A 21,086-nucleotide genomic window follows, 5' to 3' on the forward strand; every position below is an offset into this window, starting at 1 on the left:
AATGCTAACTAGGGTCCTCAGGGCACCAGTTAAGGAAATCAAATATAGTAATGTTATCTTGGTTCATTATAATATACTAATTCCACCACATAAGTTTCACAACAACATACCTATACATGGACACAACATATGAAGTGCAAAGGCATGATGCATGTTTCTCTGTATTTAGCATATTGTATGTTGCGTCGATCTTTACCACTACACAGACAGGAATAAATCTCATGCAGTGAGATCTCAGCCGCTCATTGGTTTTGAACATTACAGATTCACACTAGCCTACCTTAAGTGTAATTGTCATGGGAGAAAATCTCAATCCCTACATAGAAATATAAAAATGAGTCCAATTGGTGTGGTGATCAATGATCAAGTTTTGTAGAGGTAGCTTCCTGCTGAACATTCCAACAAAAGAGTTGCGGTTTCCTTGCCACATTCTGAAATTCATGTACTAGTTATACTATAAAGGCTGTGAAACCTTCCTTATCTCACATCTCAAATCTATCTACATTGCTCGAAATCAGCAAAAAGTTTTACCGGAAGTTAGATTTCAGTGGACGAGGATGAACCATGCCCATTCAACAGATGCAGACCAATGAGTCATGACATCAAACATCGCGTTTTTAATACTGATCTTTCAATTTTTAACCTGCAATGAAAAATTGTTATAATGACGGAAGTTGTAGCTAGTTTATCGGTATATTTAACTTTAAGGTATTCACTTAATCCTTTTTTTTCTTGCCCTCGTGTTTTCAGGAGAATGGAGTCTTAGTAAATTGAAGTTCAGTTGGTAGATAATTAAAATTTATCTAAAAATTATTTTAGTAGAGTTCGAACTATGATTCTCGAGAACGTTTACACATATTCTTCTTTCTTATAAATTTTAATGTGATAATTGAAATATGAAATGAATGATTGGTATAGTTCGTATAAATGATAGTGTCAAAAAAAAGCTAGTTACCACATAATTGAAGTATCAAATGCATGTAGATGTTTTTTTGGTCCATATGCATAGTTGACTCTAATGCACCTATAATTTTTTATTTTTTATTTTTTTATTTCTTTCCTTTTATTCTCTTTTGTCATTTTATTTGCATTTACTCACAGATGTACTTAAATCAGTTGTGATTACCGACATCTCCCAAAAGTAGTTATTTTATATACACGTTTATCCAATCACGTTAAGTGCGTGGTCCATAAGCTATTAATTTTGTTCTCCTCAAACTACCTTTTTATAGATAATTCGCATCTCACTCACTCTTCATTTCTATTTCCAATTCCAATTCAAAAGTGATGGCAACTGAAATAAGCAGTACCATAAAAGCTTGGACTTACTCAGAATATGGCAACTCCGTTGATGTTCTAAAATTTGATCCAAACGTGGCCTTACCTGATGTGAAAGATGATCAAGTGCTTATCAAAGTCGCTGCTGCTTCCCTTAATCCCATTGATTATAAGAGAATGGCAGGCGGTTTCAAAGCCTCTGACTCTCCTTTACCAGTAATGCATTTTCTATCATTTAGTACATATTAACTTCTTTTTTTTGACTATTATTATTACCTTAATATCCTCCTGATCTTAAATTAACTTATTTTTAATTTATATAATTATAAATGGATTTAACTTGTAACCAAGTGTTGTTATTGAGATTTAACTTTGAGTCGAGAGAATTGAGTTCGATTTTTAGATGGAATAATTCTTAGTCAGACTTTACTTAATTTCAGCCGAACTATAGATTTTCAGAGTTCCTTCCACCGAAACCAGAGAGTTAACACACACACAAAAAAAAAAAAGGATTTACCGTTTATGCATATTATGTCAACTTTTTGTACATGTTAGATATAGTTAAAAATAGTTAGTTTAGGTAGACAAAATTAAATTAGTTAGTTTAGTTAAGATCACTATAACAATGTTTTGTACATGTTTGATATAGTTAAAATTAGTTAGTTTAGGTAGACAAAAAATTAAATTAGTTAGTTTAGTTAAGATTACTATATCAATGTTTTAAAAATTGAATTTGACCGTGAACCAAAACTGTTTAAGATTCGATTATTTGAGCGGTTTAACTGCAATTTTGTTCCATTTTGAGCAGTTTAAAACAGTTGAACCAAGACCTAGAGACTAGAGAGGTGTCGGAGTTTGATGTCGGGTTCTGTTTTTAAAACAGTGAGATATATAAAGAGTATTCTACACTCATTGTAATAGTATTTTATCAGTACATCAAATTCCAAATAATCAATACTTTTCTCTCAATTTATTTTTCTCTTTGTTGGGCTCTACACGATTCTCAACAGTATATGCATATATGCATCCTGTCGCATGTCACCATGTGGATATTTGTAGAGATATTTTAGGAAGTAACAGAGAAAAGTGGCATTACGATTACGACGATATTTGATTCATGTGTAAAAAATTTTATAATCAACAGCTAATCTGTTTGTGTTGTGTGGTCTGATCTAGACTGCTCCAGGGTATGATGTAGCTGGAGTTGTGGTTAAGGTAGGGAGTGAAGTGAAGAAATTTAAGGTTGGCGATGAAGTTTATGGTGATATCAATCCCAATGCTTTGGAACATCCAAAGGTGATTGGTTCACTGGCAGAGTATACTGCTGCAGAAGAGACAGTGTTGGCTCACAAGCCGAAAAATCTCAGTTTTGCCGAAGCTGGTAGTCTTCCTTTAACAATTGAGACTGCTTATGTAGGCCTTGAACTAGCTGGCTTCTCTGCTGGTAAATCCATACTTGTGCTTGGTGGTGCTGGTGGAGTTGGAACCCATATCATTCAGGTATTGATTTATTGCTTCTACCTAAATGTGTTTGTTTTGTAGCGATTGTAGGAATTAATTGTCTCATCTCAACACTTCAACATAGTTTAAATTCGAACAATTATATCATAACAGCTAACACCTCATGACTGCTTGTTTTTCATGATTGTGGTTGTGGTAAAAGCCGTAGTCACATTGCAATCCTTAATATTGTGGAGAATTGGGGAAAATGAAATCAATGTTGCCTCAATCGCAGTCGCGTTGTAGTCATGGAGACATCTAAAACCTTGATGTCGAGGTCCAGATCGTAGTTGCAAACCTGTATTTAAAACCCTGATTGTAACAGCAGTGATGCATGTCTTCTAGTGTAGAATCGCGGTTTTGTAATGGTCGCATTGTAACTGATGCTTGTTTCCTGATTGTGGTTGAGTAATGGTCGCATTGTAATCCTTGATATTGTGGAGAATCGCGGCCAAATGCGATCTCAATCAATCACAGTCGCATTATGGTCACAGAGACATTGAAATCCCTGGTGTCACCACCCGGATCATAGCCGCAAACCTTTATTTAAAACCTTGATTGTAACCGCAGGGATACTTGTCTTCTAGTGTAGTAGATTCAATATCAGAAAATCTTTACCAACATATACAGATACATAAAAGAATCATGTACTCTCAAAAAAAGTCTTCCAAATGGTCATTCATTTTTTGCTCTAATTCTATTACAGTATGTTTATAAATAATGCCTTTTTGGACGTTCTTAGCTTGCCAAGCATGTCTTTGGCGCTTCCAAGGTAGCAGCTACATCTAGCACCAAGAAACTAGAACTGTTGAGCAAGTTAGGAGCTGATTTACCTATCGATTACACAAAGGAGAACTTTGAAGACCTGCCTGAAAAGTTTGATGTGGTATATGACACAGTAGGTAAGATTTGAATTGAACTACTCTCTCTCCTTGCGCGCGTGCACGCACGCACACATTATGTTTTGAGAAAGTTTTAGAAGGTACGGTAGGTAACAAATTACGCTGTTATAAAATACTAAAACCGGTTTGTTTTCTTTAAAATAAACAGGCGAAACTGAGAAGGCATTCAAGGCTCTGAAAGAAGGCGGCAAAGTTGTGACAATTGTACCACCAGGATTTCCACCATCAATATTTTTCATACTCGCTTCTAATGGTGCTATCTTAGAGAAACTAAATCCTTACTTGGAGAGTGGAAAGGTGAAGCCAGTGCTTGACCCCAAGAGCCCATTTCCATTTTCTCAATCTGTTGAAGCATTTTCCTATCTGGAAACTGGTAGAGTTACTGGAAAAGTAGTTATTCATCCCATACCATGAAGTTCAACATAGTTACATGACACGACAAACCAATACAATCTTCACAATTTAATGTATGTTTGTGTTTGCGTTTGTGACTAAGTATTTTTGTATGATCTTTACTTTGAGTGTGGGTGCATACATAGTAGATTAATCATCTCTTCTCAGTGTGCTATTGAAAAATGTACCATAGTTTGTCCTTTATAATTAAATTGTTGCAAGGACTTGAAGATGGTTCAGTCTTCCTTTGGATTTGTATTTGGTTTGGGGTTGAAAAATGAAAGTATGCTGCATTTGTCTTTTCTGTAGTTTTGGTTAATGGAATAATAATATATGGTAACACTTTTTTTATTGGTTTGTAGGCGAAATACATTGTGCGGTCCTTTAAATTGTTTAATAATACTATATGAACCGTTTTGTAACACTTTTTTTATTATTCAGATATGATAGATATATTCATCGCATATTCGTATCACACATTCTATCAAAAACTGTTTCCATTTCCAATATTATTTTTTTTTATTTGCCAATTTTCTTTGCTGGTTTGAGGGTGTTTTTTAAGGGAAAAAATAACATATTTTGATTAAGGGTTTGTGGTATGTTTTGATAAATCAAACTTTTTTGTTCCAGATCTCTATTACTATTTTTACAAAGATTTCCAAAAATCCTATTTTTCTCATAAACATGAATGAGTTTGAATATCATTAACGGTGTATACATTTGATGACTTAAAGGACCAATTGAATACAAAAAGGGATTAGACACTAGAAATAGAACAAAATAAAGGAGGAAGAGGATTGAAGTGATTAGAGAGACTTATTCAATCAGTAGAAACCAATCAAAGATTAGTTTCTTCGGTTGTTAAAACTAATTTTTGAAGATTAATCAGTAAAACTCTAAGAATCAAATGAATAGTATAAAAAACTAAAGAGAGATCACAATCTAAAGGAAGAATCATGAATTTGTAGATGAATAGAATTTATCCATTTGACGAACTCCCACAAATGAAGAATTTCTATGGTGGAAATTAACTTCCTTATGCCATAAAGTGTTTGGAATTGAGTGGAGATGATTTGGATGTTTGAAAGAGTGGTTCATGGAGGCTAGAATTTGCCTTTCCATTTTGTGCAAAGGGGTTTCGAGGAAAATGACTCAATTTGCATAAAAATCTTTAAATAATGGAATGGTTTGTGTCACTTTGTATATGGAAGTGTTCCACATTGCATATGTGAGCACGAACAGAATGGTTGATCTCAGACTCACATCGCAAATTTGAACTTATCGCGTCGCACATGGGGGCTCAATTTTGATCATATCTCAATATATTCATATGAAATGTCGATATGAATGTTAGGAATCCAATGGATTTTGTGTCAAGTAGTGTTGTGGATAATAAAGATACTAAAGTATCTAGAGAACACACGTACAAATTTGAATATTTTTTCACTCGAGTGAATCATCCTATGTACAGAGTCTAACTTGGGGCACATCAATTTTCACTTTCAAACAACCAACCAAACAAAAATTAAAGGGGTTGGATGGTAAAATAATTATACAACCTACAGGAAACACATGGTCAGAAGTCAGAACATCCCAATTGGAAAAACCACCATGTCAGTACAGCCATCATCTCTTTACATGATCAAAAGGAAGAAGATAAAATAATTATATAACAATGTACAGTGATGGATGAATTGAGACATTCAGAGTTAGGAATGTTTCATTTCTTCCTTTTTTTCCTCAAAAACGGCATAGCGCTAAAAGCTACCTTGGAGCTCTCACTATTGTGATGAGCATTCTCTGGTATCAAGACCCCTATATCAGCATTTAGAACCTGGTCATTTGGCACTTTGTTGAATATTTTAGATGTCCCTCCATCTTGTATCTCACTTGTAACCTTTTCAGCACTGGAAAATATATCAGGACTACTTTTATCACGGTCAGTTTCACCTAAAAATTCAGAACAGGGTGGAGAGTTTGCAGTAGCCGTGTTCATGTCATCAATTGCATCATGGTTGTTATCCATCTCACTGTCGTCTACACAGAATCCTCCTCCCATTCCAAGATAGTCATCTGAAGGGTGAGTCATTGGTGTTGCTGCACCAGCATCTGTTTCTGGCTCCAGATAGTCTGTGGGCAAGTTATCCTTCAGAGGAATTTCTATCGTACCACTTTCATTCCCTCTGCTGAAACCATCTACATGTGCATCATCCATGCAAGATGGTTTTTCTTTTACTACCTTTTCAGATGAATCAACTGCATCCTCAACTTCAAGGTCCTCGAAAGAATAGTTGGCAGGTTTCCGAGATCGCTTTGACTGGAAATTAAACAACAGGTAAGTAGGACCTTTTAATTACAAGTTATTTATAGAAACCTTTTCACTGTTATCATTGAATGAATAGTTGCAGGTTTTGGAGATTTAGTCTAAATAGCCCATAAATATATGCAGTAAAGAAAGCTTCTAATTTCAATTGTTTTACGGAATTTAAAATATGTTGACTCGGTTTCATAGACGTAAGCAAAATTTATGGGGGCAAAAACAACAGATTACACCAAAAATAATTATGAAGCAGAACAAATATCAAAGGCAGGCCCAATGGAAAAAAGCTAATTGATTTTCATTTAAACATAGATAAAGATAACAGACATTTCATGAAGTTGATAGGATTGAGAAGCACCAAACTATATCTTTTTTGTTTACTACTAAGAATAATATAAGGTTCTCACCAGAGAAAGTAAAAAAAACTTGAAGGAACATCATATTTCATATTTTCAAGTAAAAAAACTCTAATCAGGATGAATCTTACCCTTCGCACAACCTCTGGAACTGTTGACGCATCAACTTGCACTCTTGACTCATGAATTTCAATATCACTACTGCCAGATGATGTTTCAGTTTCAGATGATTGAAAACGAGTTCTCTTCTCCCTGCCTCTTTTTACTCCTACACCTTTACCTCTTCCACGCCCACTGCCACTTTTATTCCGAGTCAATCCCTTACATGGCTGTAAATTCTCAACCTCGGATGCAGCAGGTGCAGAAGAAGAAGCATCATTGATTTTCTTTTTCTTTGTATGTTTTTTAGCAACCGTATCCCTGTCATTTTTCCTTTTTGTCGACTCTTTTGTTTTTGATTTCTTCCTACCTGCAAAACTTTCCTCCGTTCCCTTCGAAGTCTCCAATTTGTCATCCTCAGGGTCAACAGAACTTCCTCTACCATCATTCATACCCTTGGACATGTTCTCTGCAGAATCATCAATTAAATCTGAAGGCTGCTTACCAGTAATTCCTTTTACTGCTTTCTTCACTCTCTTGCTACGAATTTTTGCAAATCTTTCATTGAAACTGTAAAAGGCCTCCAACCGCAATTGAGTCTACATTATAAGATTCAATATCAGGATATCAATAATAAGTAGGAATATCAACAAGATAGTAGATAACCAACAAGAATACTTGCCTATATAGAACGATCAAATTAATTTTGTCCACCAATACAACCGAAAAAAAACATAATCAGTAAAAAAGGGAGCAGAGCAATAAAGCAAAGTCTCTGACCTCACGTTTGTTGTATTGCTTTAAAACAGGTAATAGCAATTCATCTGCTTTCTGGCTAGACCACCCAAATTTCTCCCAGCACATTCTGTATGCAGGAAGCAACTCAGTATCATAAAATATTAAAACAAATACATATTCAAAACAAGGTAGAATATAAGAACATTCCAAAGGTAGTATTTCGGGACAAACTCAAAGTGACTGAACTGCTTTCATCACCGCGCCCATCATGGGCTTGTGGGGGTGTGAGAGATTATATTTCTCTATCAATCTACACTTGTCTGTAGTTGTACTCCATCTCTTCTTAGGCTCAACTGTCATTATTCATTTCAGTAACATTGGTTAGTCACACAGCTGTGATAGTTAGATCTAGCTCTAGCGCTGTTTTCTTATGGTGCAAGAGCTGTGCTTTTGACGCCACTTCTTCCAGTGTGTTCGTCAGCAACTCAGCATCCCCTCTTTCTATTTTGGCCTTTTCGGGTGTTTGGGTCTCAAGTTTACAGTGTCCTTTTAGTGATTTTCACATGGATGTGGTTGTTTTTGGAAGAACCATGTGCTCCAGTGCTTCAGCAATTGTTTCTAATCATGTTCAGGGCCCCTCTTGCCAGTATTTGTGTTTTGAATCAATGTCATTCATCCATGGGAGTGACTTCTAAGGAAACTAAGTATAAGAAGAAAAAAAAATATATATAAACTCACTTGCGAAGAACAAGCTGATCTGGCTTTCCCCATGTGAAAGGCTCAGTTGACTTGTCAACTTGTGGAGATAAGTAAGCAGATATAACTGTTTCACTTGGAAAAGAAGAAGGAATATGCCAATTCTTGCTAACTTTTCTCTATTTAGAAAACAAAATATGTCAAATCGAAGCACAATAAAGTTTAAAATTATCCGTCAATATATTAATGAAAAGCACATAAAGCTTGAAATTAATTACATGCTTATCCATGAAAATTTGCTTTCCTTTGTCGATGGAATCAGGAGACTCCTTTTCTTCAAGTTTTGACCCTTTCTTAGATACATTTTTTGCATCCAACTTTCCAAGGATGGTGGCATCTGGTGACTCTACCCACTGCCGGAATTTCAGGAAGCCATCTTCCTCCGGGAATGCATTTATAACCTCAATAGCATTAACAATGCCAATCCCGCTACATTACCATTCACGAAACGATCTAGTCATGTTAGTGTGGAGCCTATATATAAGCATATAACTGATATCCTGCTACAAATGCAGGGAAAGGACATATAGAAAATATCTAATTACTAGTCGGATGAATAAAAGAAAAAATGGAATATGCAGAAAGGCATGCATCACTAGCCACACTTGTGCACCAGAACAATAAGGTAAATATTTGCCACACCTTACACCTTCAGTATAGTCACTCCCAAGAAGTAGTGCCATGCGAATTAATTTTTCCCTGGTCAATCCAAGCTCCTTTTCAATGTCCTGAACCATTGATAAAAGCTCAAGAACGAGAGAAAAAAAATTTAACAGAAATTTATTCATGGGCAACCAGCTTTAGCAGATACTGACCTCCAATAAGTATGCCTCTACGTATTTGCGGTCATCAAATATATTCTTGTAAACACTGCGTGCCCCAAATAAAAGGACATCAGAGTCATCAGTCACAACACCATCAACCTGTTTTGAGAGTTCCAAGTAAGCACACTGTGCCTCAGCTTCCATAGGAGCAATAATATATGGCAAGCCAAACATTTGAAGTAGTTCCTACAGGGTTTCAAAACATGAGTGATTAACATACTACAAGGAGTACAAAATCTCTGATCAAGAGGTATACTTGGAACAATAAATGTTTCAAAAGCCTTAACAATAAAATGTAAACTATTAGCCTATTAGGATGATGCCACAGCCAATTAACCATGTTCTTATCCAAGTCTAGATTACTCGGTCAGCTGGAGCCTGTATAGCATGTAAAAAGTAAGCACTAAAAGTTTATGATTTTTTGCAATAGTTTAAGATACAGACACACATCATGATGAGTGCAAGCTTTACAGTATTTTTACTTAGACCGAAGTCAAAGCTAGTTTACAACTGAAAAGCTAACTTACTGCAATAGGCTAAGGAACCTTTATTGGGCTGTGGGCTTCCTCTGATAACAGGCCCAATATTGCAGCACTTATTCTAACGGTATAAACCAGATAGCTCTGAAGCTTATCTCTAATACTGATATGAGCACTCCAATTAGGTTTACTCCGACTGTTTTGGCATATCTGCCCAGAAAAAATATTATTTCTTTGCCAGAACAAATTTTGGGTAAAACACTTCATATTATACAGCTGTTTTGAAATTCTAGTTTAATGTATCTCAGTAACATTTCTAAACATATTGTTCTCTGAAAGACAAGAGATCCATCCTAGTTTGTCAAGGCTGATTATTTGCTTCACTGTTCAGGAACAAAATCATGTGTAAATCAGCGCTTCAAGAATGCGAAATACGAACTACACTTTGTTTTCAGACTCATATTATGCATGTATCTTAAATCAAAATTACTTGTTCAAGAGTTTAACATGTGTTTGTGATCGCAGCGGAAAACTAAACTGGCAGAAAAAGCATGAAAGACAGCATCAGTTTTCCTGAAAAAAGTGATAGTTATTCATGATTAGATGATGTATAGACCTTCAGTTTCTCACCTGACATTCAGTGAATAATTCACCATGAACGGATTCTGCATTACGCTCAAACTTCCTCTGCTCATTTTCTAGGCTGATATATTCCCGATCAAGAATTTTCATTTCTTCATTCAATCGAACCTCATCCCATTGTACAGGAAAATCTCCTGGGGCGTTCATTGAGTCTTGGGAGAGGTTACTACTCCTTTCCATAGACAAATTTCCATCATTGTTAACTGAAGGCAATTTTAGCTCCATATCAAGGCCTTTTTTAGCTCCTTTTAAGGATGACTCCACAGAAAGAATAGCAGTATTGGTATTGTCGGTAGAATTACTCAATGGTTCAGATTCATTAATATATTTATTTTTCTTTCCTTCAGTCACACCAACCTTGGACAAATTGTTACTACCGAAAGATGCTTTACCATCATTATGATTATCCAATAACTCCTCTGCAACAATAGGATTAGGAATTTCACCCATCACCATGACAGTTGCAGCTGAAATTGAATTTTCAGTAATATCGTGTCCGGCCAGTTTGCTAGGTTCGTTAATCAATGTATCTGTGTTATTGGAATTAATTGTCACAAATGACTTTGACGGACTTCCATGGAAATGGAAAGTTTCCGGGTTATTTTTAGTCACATGATTTTCCTTTTTGTTTCCTACAGTTTCATGTAATTCATTTTGTTTGGTATGGCCTTCCCTAGGAAAATTGGAACCTTCCTTATTATCATTTAAATCCACTGGGTTTGGGCCAAAACCAACGTTATCACCATGTTCTAAATTAGGATCCAGCTTATTCTCATAAGCACTCGAATGCTTGTCTAAAGATGACACGGATTTATGGTTCCCATCCTGTGTACTCTCAAGACTTCTCCTAATTGCCTCCTGCAAATCAGACTCCTCTTCCAGTTGCCCTTTTGATACCAACTTTTCCGACTCAGCTGGACTCAGTAAGGTGCTTTTAGTAGCATTACAATCCCCTTCTTCCCATTCTTCTTCACTTTCATTATTATTATTATCATCATCATCACCACCTGCAACAGAAGACTTCAATTCCACTTTATTATATCCAGGAAAAATGGTATTCTCACCCTGAACAGTTCCTTCTTCCCAATCACAATCTGAATCAGAACCAGAAGGTTGCACTTTCACCACAGTATCATCAGCATGAGAGTGATCCATAGATATTCCTCCTACTAAAGTGGAAAATATATCATCTCCACCATTTGCAAATTCATTCTTGCAATCATATTCAAAGGATATCTCTATAGAAGTATCCTTGCCAAGCATTAATTTCTCATTTTGCACATTCTCTCCAACTAAGTCAAAATTCACCTCTTGTGCTTTATCACTAACCTGATTCCCAGAACATTCTAATGGACTATTTTCAGTATTCAGCACTTTTTCAATGTTATCAACCTCGTTCACACATGTTCTGTCATGCTCAATCTCCTTCATCAAATCCAAATTCCTTTGTATATCGCGGGTCATACGCATCCCCATAGCTCTTGATCTACTCAATCGAAATCGACCCCTCTCATCTAGAAATGTCTGAATACTTTCATCAACAGGCTCGTTTGATTCATTGCAAACCAATCCAGCTGAAGTATTAGAAACATTTCCTGCTGCTATGTTATTTACAAAATTTTGTGAAGGATGTGTTCTTTGTTCTATTTGCTGTGTATCTTCGACATTTCTCTCTGATCTGGTGGAAGTAAGTTCTCTGAAATATTTATGAATGCAAGGATAAAAGAAGTTATCAACATTGAAAATATACAAGGCACGATATGCACTTGAAAATCCCCCAGCCATGTTAAGGCCAATAGTTATTGGGAATGGCATTTTATTAACCAAAATCCCGAATCATTGAAAATAACATTACTCACTGTTTGTCACCGGAGAAGGATGACGAGAAAATATACTCTCGGTTGGCTTCAGATGCAATCCGTGAAGTCTGTACACCACCTATTCCTCCTCCGACAGCAGCTTTCTGCACTTCGTTTATCTCGCGACGGAAAGCAACAGTTTTAAGGTAAGCTTGTATTTGTAGCTCAGAGAACTTTGAAGGATCCTGAAAGTAGCCAATTGGATGAAGTGCATTATTCCTAATTTCACATAAATGTACACCGTCTAAGCACTAAATAGAATCAAGGAAAACTAATTTTCTTAGCAAAAACAAATAAAAAAGTTTTAACAGTTAGAGAACATAGTAAATGGAGTAAGCAAAACATCAACACTATCAGTCAATTTGGTAGACAACTTAAAAGCTGTAGTAATGACTATTAAAACTTCATGAGGAACATATTGCACACTTAGAGAGATACAAAACAGCTAGAGGGAAACCATTACAAAGCATCTACGAAACCCTAATATAGCTATGAATCAGACCATTCCACTTGCATTAAAAGTTTCAGTAGGACATCCTCAGAAGAATCAAAGGTTCCATTTGTATTACAAAGCACTGCACCTGCAAACAGCGTCGCAATTGGCACCCCAACCACACCTATACCACTATTATGTGATTTGCCAAGAATGCGGAGCTATTGTAGCAGTGTGACATCCTCTAAGTTTGTCTACTAGAATAATTTTGGTGAAACTTATTTCTTACAATATTTTGGAGTTTAATTTTCATGATATTTTCCAATCACATGTTTCACATTTCAAATGCATATGAATTCTTAATAGCATATGAATTCTTAATACCAACCTTCTTGACTTTCTGATACTTTTGTCTGTTCTCTGCCATCAATCGCTCTCTCATCTGCAGAATAATTAGTCAATAACTAGCATCTGAATAAATGAAAAGGTTCTTGACTAGAAAATACTTTACGAACTCAATTACCTGAACAAGTAGGTCCAGTTGCATTGATGGAGGCAGAGAGGCCAGAACAGCTGGATCAACTTCACTGTGCATAGCTGGCTGCAAAAAAATAAGTGAAATAAACACGCTATTCTTGTTCTTTAAGACTAGATGCTACATGAATAAACTCAAGTTTGGAGTAGAGAAAGCAATGCTGTCAATGGCGGATGGCCAAATTTCTGCCATATAAACATGGGAATGTAACCTATGGTGGTGCCGCCATGGACCATGGAGTGTGCCCTGCACAAATTTCCTAGAGCGGCTAGCACAAAATCTGTCATGCCATTTCACCACAACTTCTATTTTACAACATTGCAAGCAAGTGTGGCTTAATATAAAAGTGAAGTTTGAAACCATTGTGCTTTTCTATGTTAAGATTACCAAAATGGAAAATGATCACTGAACAACATTCAGCACAAACCAGAGTTAAATAACTGAGAGAGAAATGTCTAGAAATATAACTGACCAGTATCATCTCTTCATCTTCATCTTCATCATAGTTACTATCCTTTTCCTTATTGGTGGAATCCCCAAGAGTACTTGAACTTGATACATTTTTTACTAACTTTGCATTTTCTTCCATATTAATACATGCGGCTAACCTGATGGGATCATCAAAACAACCCTGATAAACAGGAAAAGACCCTACAATTTCAAAATTATGACTTTTATGCAGCTTACATTTCATCAATTCTGCTTTGATTGTCACTACTTGATGTCACATTGACGTCACATCTTGAGCTACACCCAACCATGTCAGTTTCATGGAAAATAGTGCTTTTACCCTTGCCACAATCACTGACCTCATGTCTTATCTGGTTGTCAACTTCCTTCTTTAGTCCTTCTGCTTTCTTCCCTTTAAGCTATTATCAAACAATAAACTATAACATTATAATTTAAACCAAATGAAAGATGATATAACATATGCCTGATAAGATGTACGTTAGTCAACTGACAATGATGTTTTCAAGCAAATATTATATAAACACTGAGGGAATAAATTATATGGTGCATATTCTTGAAAATAATTTATCTGATCCTTTGTCATTTAATATGTTAGTTAAGAGGGTAACAAGCTAAAATTGTAATAAAAAGAATATGGAAAATGATAAAGGGAAAAGGTAAGATCATCTAAAATCAGACCTGCGCAAGAATATCACGTTGCATTGAGTGTGGCAAAGCAGCTAAAACAGCTAAATCAACTTCTGCATTGTCTGATGGCTGAAAGGAAAATAAAATAAAATATTGAAACAAGAGGTGAAAAAGATTCAATAAGAGATTCAGGGACGTCAACAGAGAGAAATGATTCCATCTTTTTGAAAATCTACCAGTATCATCTCTTCGCCTGCATCTGAAGAATCGATTACATTAGATGCCACTGCTTCTCTTGACCGGATTCCATTTTCCTCTGCAGCTATAGATGCTGCCAGCCTAAATTAACTCATCCAAACATTATAGGAAGTTACTGACCATGGTCAAGATTAAATATATTTGGAAATAAATAACTCAGGGAACTTAAATATGAGACGTGGCTATATGTATCCTTCATTTGGGATGAATATAGATGTATTACATTTCATCAAGCTCCTCTTGATTGCAACTTGTCGATGTTATAGTCTGCGATAGATTTTTGTCCTCCTTAGCCACAGGTATAGCTGCAGACCTAAATCAGTATTCAAAACTTGAATAAAATTCTGATAGAAGAAAAACTCTAACATTTAGAACAGCATATGCAGATTACATTTGTTCTAGCTCTTTCGTGTGACTTCTTCCTAAATCACTACCAACAAAGTCCGTCTTATTAGATTTTTTCTGAGACTTTGTGCCACTCTTCTGGGTCAGTCTCTGGTTCTTAATATCATCAGCCAGTTCCTTTAACCTCAATGCCTTTACCTGTCAAAAGAAATTAAATAAACAAAAAAGTAAAGATAGCAGAATACATAGCCAATAACATGGATTGAACGCACCATCTTCCATTAGCATAAATGGTGCCGAATCCATCTTCCACAGATACCGGTGACCCATCAAATCACATACAATATATTTTGCGGTCATGCACTAAGGTTTAATGTAAATTCCATGATTTTCATTTGCAACTACTATAAAATTGAGAATAAGTGTCCCTCTAAAATCACAGAATCAACACACCCAAATCACTATAAATACAATGCGCAAGTGAACATGTTATAAAGGAACAAAGATATTCATCTAGGTCGTGCGTGTTTGAGTTGACGAGGTAGCAAATTGGATGGAGTGAAATAGTCCTCGAAAAGCTTTATATTTTCACTCATTATTACAGTTAGTACAGTGTAAAATCTAAATATCGCTTTTCAATCACTTCAGTACAACACAAATACCCGAATTTGTATGCGAAAGTGTAAACAAATTGCACTCAACTTCAAAATTTCCACCAAATTTCTGATTTACCAAGCAAATGTGAAATAAGCCAATAACTTTTCCTTATATTGAAACCTAAATATAAGTCGAAAGCCTGCCAAGCCATAGAAGTTAATGGACTGCCTGATTCAAGAAAACTTTTCAAGTTTCCATTTTCTAAATTTACTTTTAATTACATGATAACTGCAACAGAAAACGGTGAAGATGTCTCTGTTTGTTTGATACAAAACTTAAAAACAATTTATTAAAAGTAAATATACATCAAGAAAATAGAAAACTTTTTCTGAAACCAAACGTGTGCCCATTGTAACTAACAGAGAAAAAATGTAACTATGTAGCACCTACACTTTGAATTGGACATGTGTCAGTATTTCGGATTGAATATGTGTCTGGTGTTCAACATGAGTCAATATACAACACTAACCCATGTGGTTGTATTCAATTCAATCACTTACATTTTCTTAAAAAGACTAATTTTCATTCAATGTCAGTATAAAAGATTTTACAATGTCAGCACATCACAACCAATCATGTGTGACTTCAACAGTATTTATGATTAGAAGTCCAACATTTCCAACTTTTCTAAAAATTTAATTTGTATACACCGACAGTATAAAGTATTTTTACACAGGCATCCAATCAAATCATGTCACGTAGATATATTTGTGTAAGATGTTTTAAGAACTAACCTATAAAAGTGCACTATAGTATAATCTGATTGAATGCCTATAACACCATTGGTGCATTGTACTCACTCTAGTCTTATTATTATTACAAGTGAAAGTTTATTTTTTAGGTTCCGGATACATCAATCATTCAGTGAATCTAAAAATGCAAACTTTTTCTTATAATAAGGACTGGAAGGAGTAACTAATTTCTTTTTCCAGCGATCTAACTTGATCGACAGTGTAAAAACTCTTTACACTAAACAGTTACTATTATTGTCTACCTATAACTATTCGGTGTCAATGTCTATGCTTAACAGATAATAACCGTTTCATTCATGATTGATAGCAAAACAACAACAAAAAAATAAACTTTACTTGATTAAGAAGCAATTTTTCGGCAGTCTTGCGAACTTTAGCCTGAGCATTTTCGCGCTGTCTCCGGCGAGTAATCACAGTACGCCGCTTCAAAGCAGGGGTTCCACCGTCAAAAACGAAAACAGGCTTAGTCCTTAGAAACAATAGCTTACAAATGCGACGGAAGAATCCAAGCAAATGAGCGTTGCGAACCATTTCACCTTTTTCATCACGCATCGCTTTGATAAACTGTACCATCCAAATGCTCGCGTCTGAAAAAAAAGAAGGTAGAGGATTGAGAATTTGAGAAGAGAGTATTTGAATTATTAGTGATGAAGGAAATTAGGGTTTTAGAACGTACCGATGGCGAGTGTTTTTCCGGCGAGGGTTTCGACGGAGACTCGACGACCGACGGGGGAGAGTAGTTCCCAGAGACCGTGAACTCCCATTTTTGTTGTTAGTTACGATATGATGTGAACACGGACAGGCGTACTTTTAAGTACCATGATGGTTCGTTAATGTTTTCCATTTTAACTCATTATTATGAAGTTTTACCACCATATTTTGATTGAATTGTAATTTTACCCCTCTATTTTAAAATTCAAAATTTTAACTCTTTTGTTTTATAATTCTTTGAATTTTTCTCCTATAATATTTAACTCGTATTTTATTATATGCAACTGATGTGGGACTCTAGTGACGCTTAACATAGAGCTTGTTTGTTTCAGCTTTAAAAAAATAGATTTTTTTTTTGTATTTTTGAAAATAAATTTTCTAAAATATTACAAGTTTTTTTATATTTGTTTTTCTACATTGAAACACAGTTTTTAAATAATAAACAGACATTATTGAAAATCAAAACATAGTCAAAATCACAATTTTTTCAAAAAAATGTATTTGAAATGATTATTATAAAAATCTATTTGAAATAGCTTTAAAATTAAGTGATTTTTCGAAATTTTGATATCCAAAAAAAGTTTCAATAAAATGATTAAATACCTAAAATCACAATTTAAAAATAACTATTCAAACCAAAATTTTATTTGAAGCTTTTATAAAAAGTTTCTTTGTAAATTTTTTTTACACAAAATTATGCAACACTACAAGAATCTATTTTAAAAAAAAAATCTATAACAAATAAGCCAATAGTGTTATCAGTAGAGTTTGCAAGTGGCAAAATCATATACTTTTTAATTTTCAGTTCACTTAACAAGTGAAATTACTGTTTCTATTTGGTTAAATCATAAAAACTTATGTTGAGATTAAGTATTCAATGTGATTTATGATGTAACTTCCGACTACTTGTATGGTAAATATGCTTTAAACTTCTTGAATGAGATTAAATATAGAATACGTGTTTATCATAGGTGTTTTTATGAGTCAAATATTATAGGAGAGGCAAAATTCAAAGAATTACAAAATAGGACGGTTAAAATTCCGAATTTAAAAATAATGGGGTAAAATTCCGATTCAATCAAAATAAATGGATAAAACTGCATTTAAGCCTTAAGTCATTACGAAATTAGTAAAAAAAAAATTGACGAAATAGTAATTTTAAAAAAATTGGACTAAAAAATAAAGTTGAAATTGAGTCTTAAGATATGCCTAAAACGGATGAATATCATCCACTGCATTAGAATCGGAACTCTTCTCTCCCGACCCCTCTCATTTCTTTTTTACCTCCTGAATTTCCGTTTTTGCCCTTGGGGGTACTGCAGTTTATACGAACCGAATTTTTTTGTCATGTTAAAAAATTTCGGTTTATATAAACCGAAATATTGTGTTCCAAATTTTTTTTCAGATATCCTGCATAAATTCTGCATAAGACCCTCAACTTCCACAATTTATTTGAAATACTAAACGATGTCAGATTTGAGTAAACGACCACTCGTTGGAAAGCTTAGGGTGTCAAGAATACAAATATAATTTTTGTTTTGAGGGTTAACTATCCAATTGGTTCAGTTTGACCAAATAATGGGTACTGGTACAGAAACAGAGCAGAAACTTTTCTCATACTATACTTAATGAAATTTAACAATTCCGGTGTCAATCGTGTACTAAATTTTGTCTTCTTTACACTGGATTAAAATCCATTAGCATACGACTTATATTCAGAGAGCTATGATAAATTTACCACAGGTATCTCAACAACATTTTGCAGAAACTTTTCTCAAACTTGTAGGTAGATTTTCTCATACTATACTTAATGAAATTTAACAATTTCAGTGTCAATCCTGTAGTAAATTTTGTCTTCTTTACACTAGATTAAAAATCATTAGCATACGACTTATATTCAGAGAGATATGCTAAATTTACCACAGGTAGCTCTACACGAATTTTCACATAAATTTTTCTTCTTTTTGGGGGTATATGTTATTTCGGTTTATATAAACCGAATTTTTTTTCCATGCTTAAAAACTTCGGTTCGTAAAAACTGAAGTTTGTTGGCAAAATTTTTTCAAACCGCAAGGAGCAAAATGAGATTTTTTGGGGTAGAAAAGAAATGAGGGGGGTCGGGAGAGAATAGTTCTTATAACAGAGGCTTCACGAGAGTTTTGGAAGAGAGGAGTGCTAGCAACACACTCTTTAACAAACACACTCTAACACACTCTCTTCTATTGTTAAAATTTATATGGGTCCACATTTTTTTATGGGACTCATGTGAATTTCAACCAATAAAAGATAGTGTGTTGGAGTGTGTTTGTTAAAGAGTGTGTTGCTAGCATTATTCGATATGCATAAAACAAACATATGAAAGTCAATATATATGTGACAAGTCAAGAATTTTCAACAATATTTGAGATAATAGCAGGCATTGCTTGCTGGTTGCTTCTTATCAAACGAGAAAGAATTGGTAGTATGTTATGTTATGCTCGAAGAGAAAGTGACACAACATCCATCCACTAAATAATGAGAGCATAATATCGTTGTATTACTCGGTGCCTATCCGACAATGGAACTCAGGAGAGCTCAAATTTCCTATGGCAGCTACAACTTGGGACTATTGTGGGAATGGTTTGCTTATTTTTCATGGATTGCTCAACTTTGTATTTAATAGAGGCAAAGTTTTAATGGATGCAAATTTCAAACTCGAGGACAAGGTAGTTTTGATGGATGCAAGTTTTACCACATGTAACAAGTTGGTAAAACTGTTGTCCATCTTGTACCAACAAGAATCCATCACCACATTCACAATAAATGATGAAATCCATAATGTTATAGACCGTTGACTCCACCTAGTTCTTTTTCGAGGCTTTTGATTTCTTCCATCATAAAATTTGAGATGTGAAATATAGGTTAAAGCTCTTGAAATTTCTCCTTAACATTGTTGATTCTTGAGAGGATCATCAAATTGATTATGACTCCAATCAAATCATCACTCCCATGAGAAAGGTGTTGAAGACAGTTAAAAAATCTTATGTTTGGTAGTTGTATTGTAGTAGTAGAAAGGGACTTCATGTGTCTTCCTTGAGTAAAATTTGTTTAAATTCTTCATTTTTCAATCTCAAATCAACCAAGTTGCAACCCTGAATGATTGGTTAATAATAAGTGACCAAGTTAAAGTTAAGTCTCCAAAGATTAACCATTTATTATTTTGATTGAATGTCAATATATCATGGATCATCAAACAAAAGGTTTTATATTTCGTCCAACTTGACCAATAATTCTGCTGAGTGTAGTAGTAGAGGAAATCATATTAAACCCAACTCAAAATCAATTCAACTCATGGTATGTGTCTTATCTCAATGTTTTGACTTTTTTAAAAGAATTATCAGAATCATCAAACAACATTTCTCGCCCCTAAGACGAGCAGAATCACTGCCCGACGAGGACTACTCTCAAAACGAGCTCCGTCGTCTCCGTGCCATGGCTTAACACCCAACTCACGATGGGAGGTTAAAGCCGCGGGGGCGGGCACACCAACGTGTTCGCGTCTGCGTTAGCTCAGAAAACAACTCTAGGCGCTTAGGCAGTTCCCCAAACCGTTTAAGTTAAATCCGGGGACATCCTCCTCGACGAAACGCGCTCGAAAGAAAGACTAACGAATTAGGGAAATTGGGTAATGTCGAGCAGGCTTTCTCACATAATAATATAGCATTGAGGAACTAAACTAAACTACATTGAAAGAAAAGCTACGTTTTAATTTTTGACAGTGAACAACCTCATTTCATTCATATGCAGAAATAGTACAAAAGGCTTGTTCAGCTTGCACATAGGCATTACCAAACCCAGTTTTGGTTCCAAGCACAAGGTAAGCTAGGCTTGGGTGAGAAAAGATACAAGGTTCAAATAAGAGTACATAATAACCCAACCCCAAAATGATGCAGCAAATAATAAATTCAAAACCGACAACCATAAAACTCCAATAAAGCATGTTGATACACCAAACTGACTCCAGGCAAAAATTTACTATTGCAGCAAGAGTACCGAATTCGTAGTTCTTCTATCAAACCCTGCCATTGCTACCCAACCTGCCTCACAACAACTGGCAACTGTGGGAAGCAAACATCTTGGAAGCCTGGAAGACTCCACTCTTCAAATGTTTA

At 35.0% G+C, this 21,086-nt stretch overlaps 2 protein-coding genes across 5 annotated transcripts; one reads left to right on the top strand and one right to left on the bottom strand.

Moving 5' to 3' along the window:
* Positions 1–1,098: 1,098 nt before the first annotated feature.
* LOC123889184 (2-methylene-furan-3-one reductase-like) lies at positions 1,099–4,381 on the top strand. The gene is made up of 4 exons (XM_045938406.1): positions 1,099–1,494; positions 2,455–2,778; positions 3,521–3,680; positions 3,829–4,381. The coding sequence occupies exons 1-4, from the start codon at positions 1,288–1,290 to the stop codon at positions 4,092–4,094; spliced, it is 957 nt and encodes a 318-aa protein (XP_045794362.1). The 5' UTR covers positions 1,099–1,287; the 3' UTR covers positions 4,095–4,381.
* A 1,116-nt stretch (positions 4,382–5,497) lies between these two features.
* Positions 5,498–17,056, bottom strand: LOC123892624 (DNA repair protein UVH3). 4 transcript variants are annotated; one of them, XM_045942468.1, is made up of 19 exons: positions 16,901–17,056; positions 16,561–16,811; positions 14,862–15,013; positions 14,694–14,783; positions 14,449–14,551; positions 14,264–14,341; positions 13,802–13,983; positions 13,587–13,722; positions 13,103–13,180; positions 12,968–13,021; positions 12,147–12,331; positions 10,276–11,983; positions 9,158–9,352; positions 8,985–9,070; positions 8,561–8,771; positions 8,325–8,461; positions 7,629–7,713; positions 6,881–7,447; positions 5,498–6,390 (listed from the first exon to the last, which is right to left on the bottom strand). In XM_045942468.1, exons 1-19 carry the CDS (start codon positions 16,986–16,988, stop codon positions 5,794–5,796), a joined length of 4,983 nt encoding a protein of 1,660 aa, XP_045798424.1. In that variant the 5' UTR covers positions 16,989–17,056; the 3' UTR covers positions 5,498–5,793. The 4 variants fall into 4 exon arrangements, with proteins under 4 accessions (XP_045798424.1, XP_045798425.1, XP_045798427.1 ...); XM_045942469.1 differs by having other exon boundaries at positions 14,862–15,007; positions 16,555–16,811; positions 16,901–17,033; XM_045942471.1 differs by lacking the exons at positions 16,561–16,811; positions 16,901–17,056 and having other exon boundaries at positions 14,694–14,775; positions 14,862–15,002.
* Positions 17,057–21,086: the final 4,030 nt, after the last annotated feature.

The sequence above is a fragment of the Trifolium pratense genome, linkage group LG6 (assembly GCF_020283565.1).
Source record: "Trifolium pratense cultivar HEN17-A07 linkage group LG6, ARS_RC_1.1, whole genome shotgun sequence".
Classification (NCBI taxonomy): domain Eukaryota; kingdom Viridiplantae; phylum Streptophyta; class Magnoliopsida; order Fabales; family Fabaceae; genus Trifolium; species Trifolium pratense.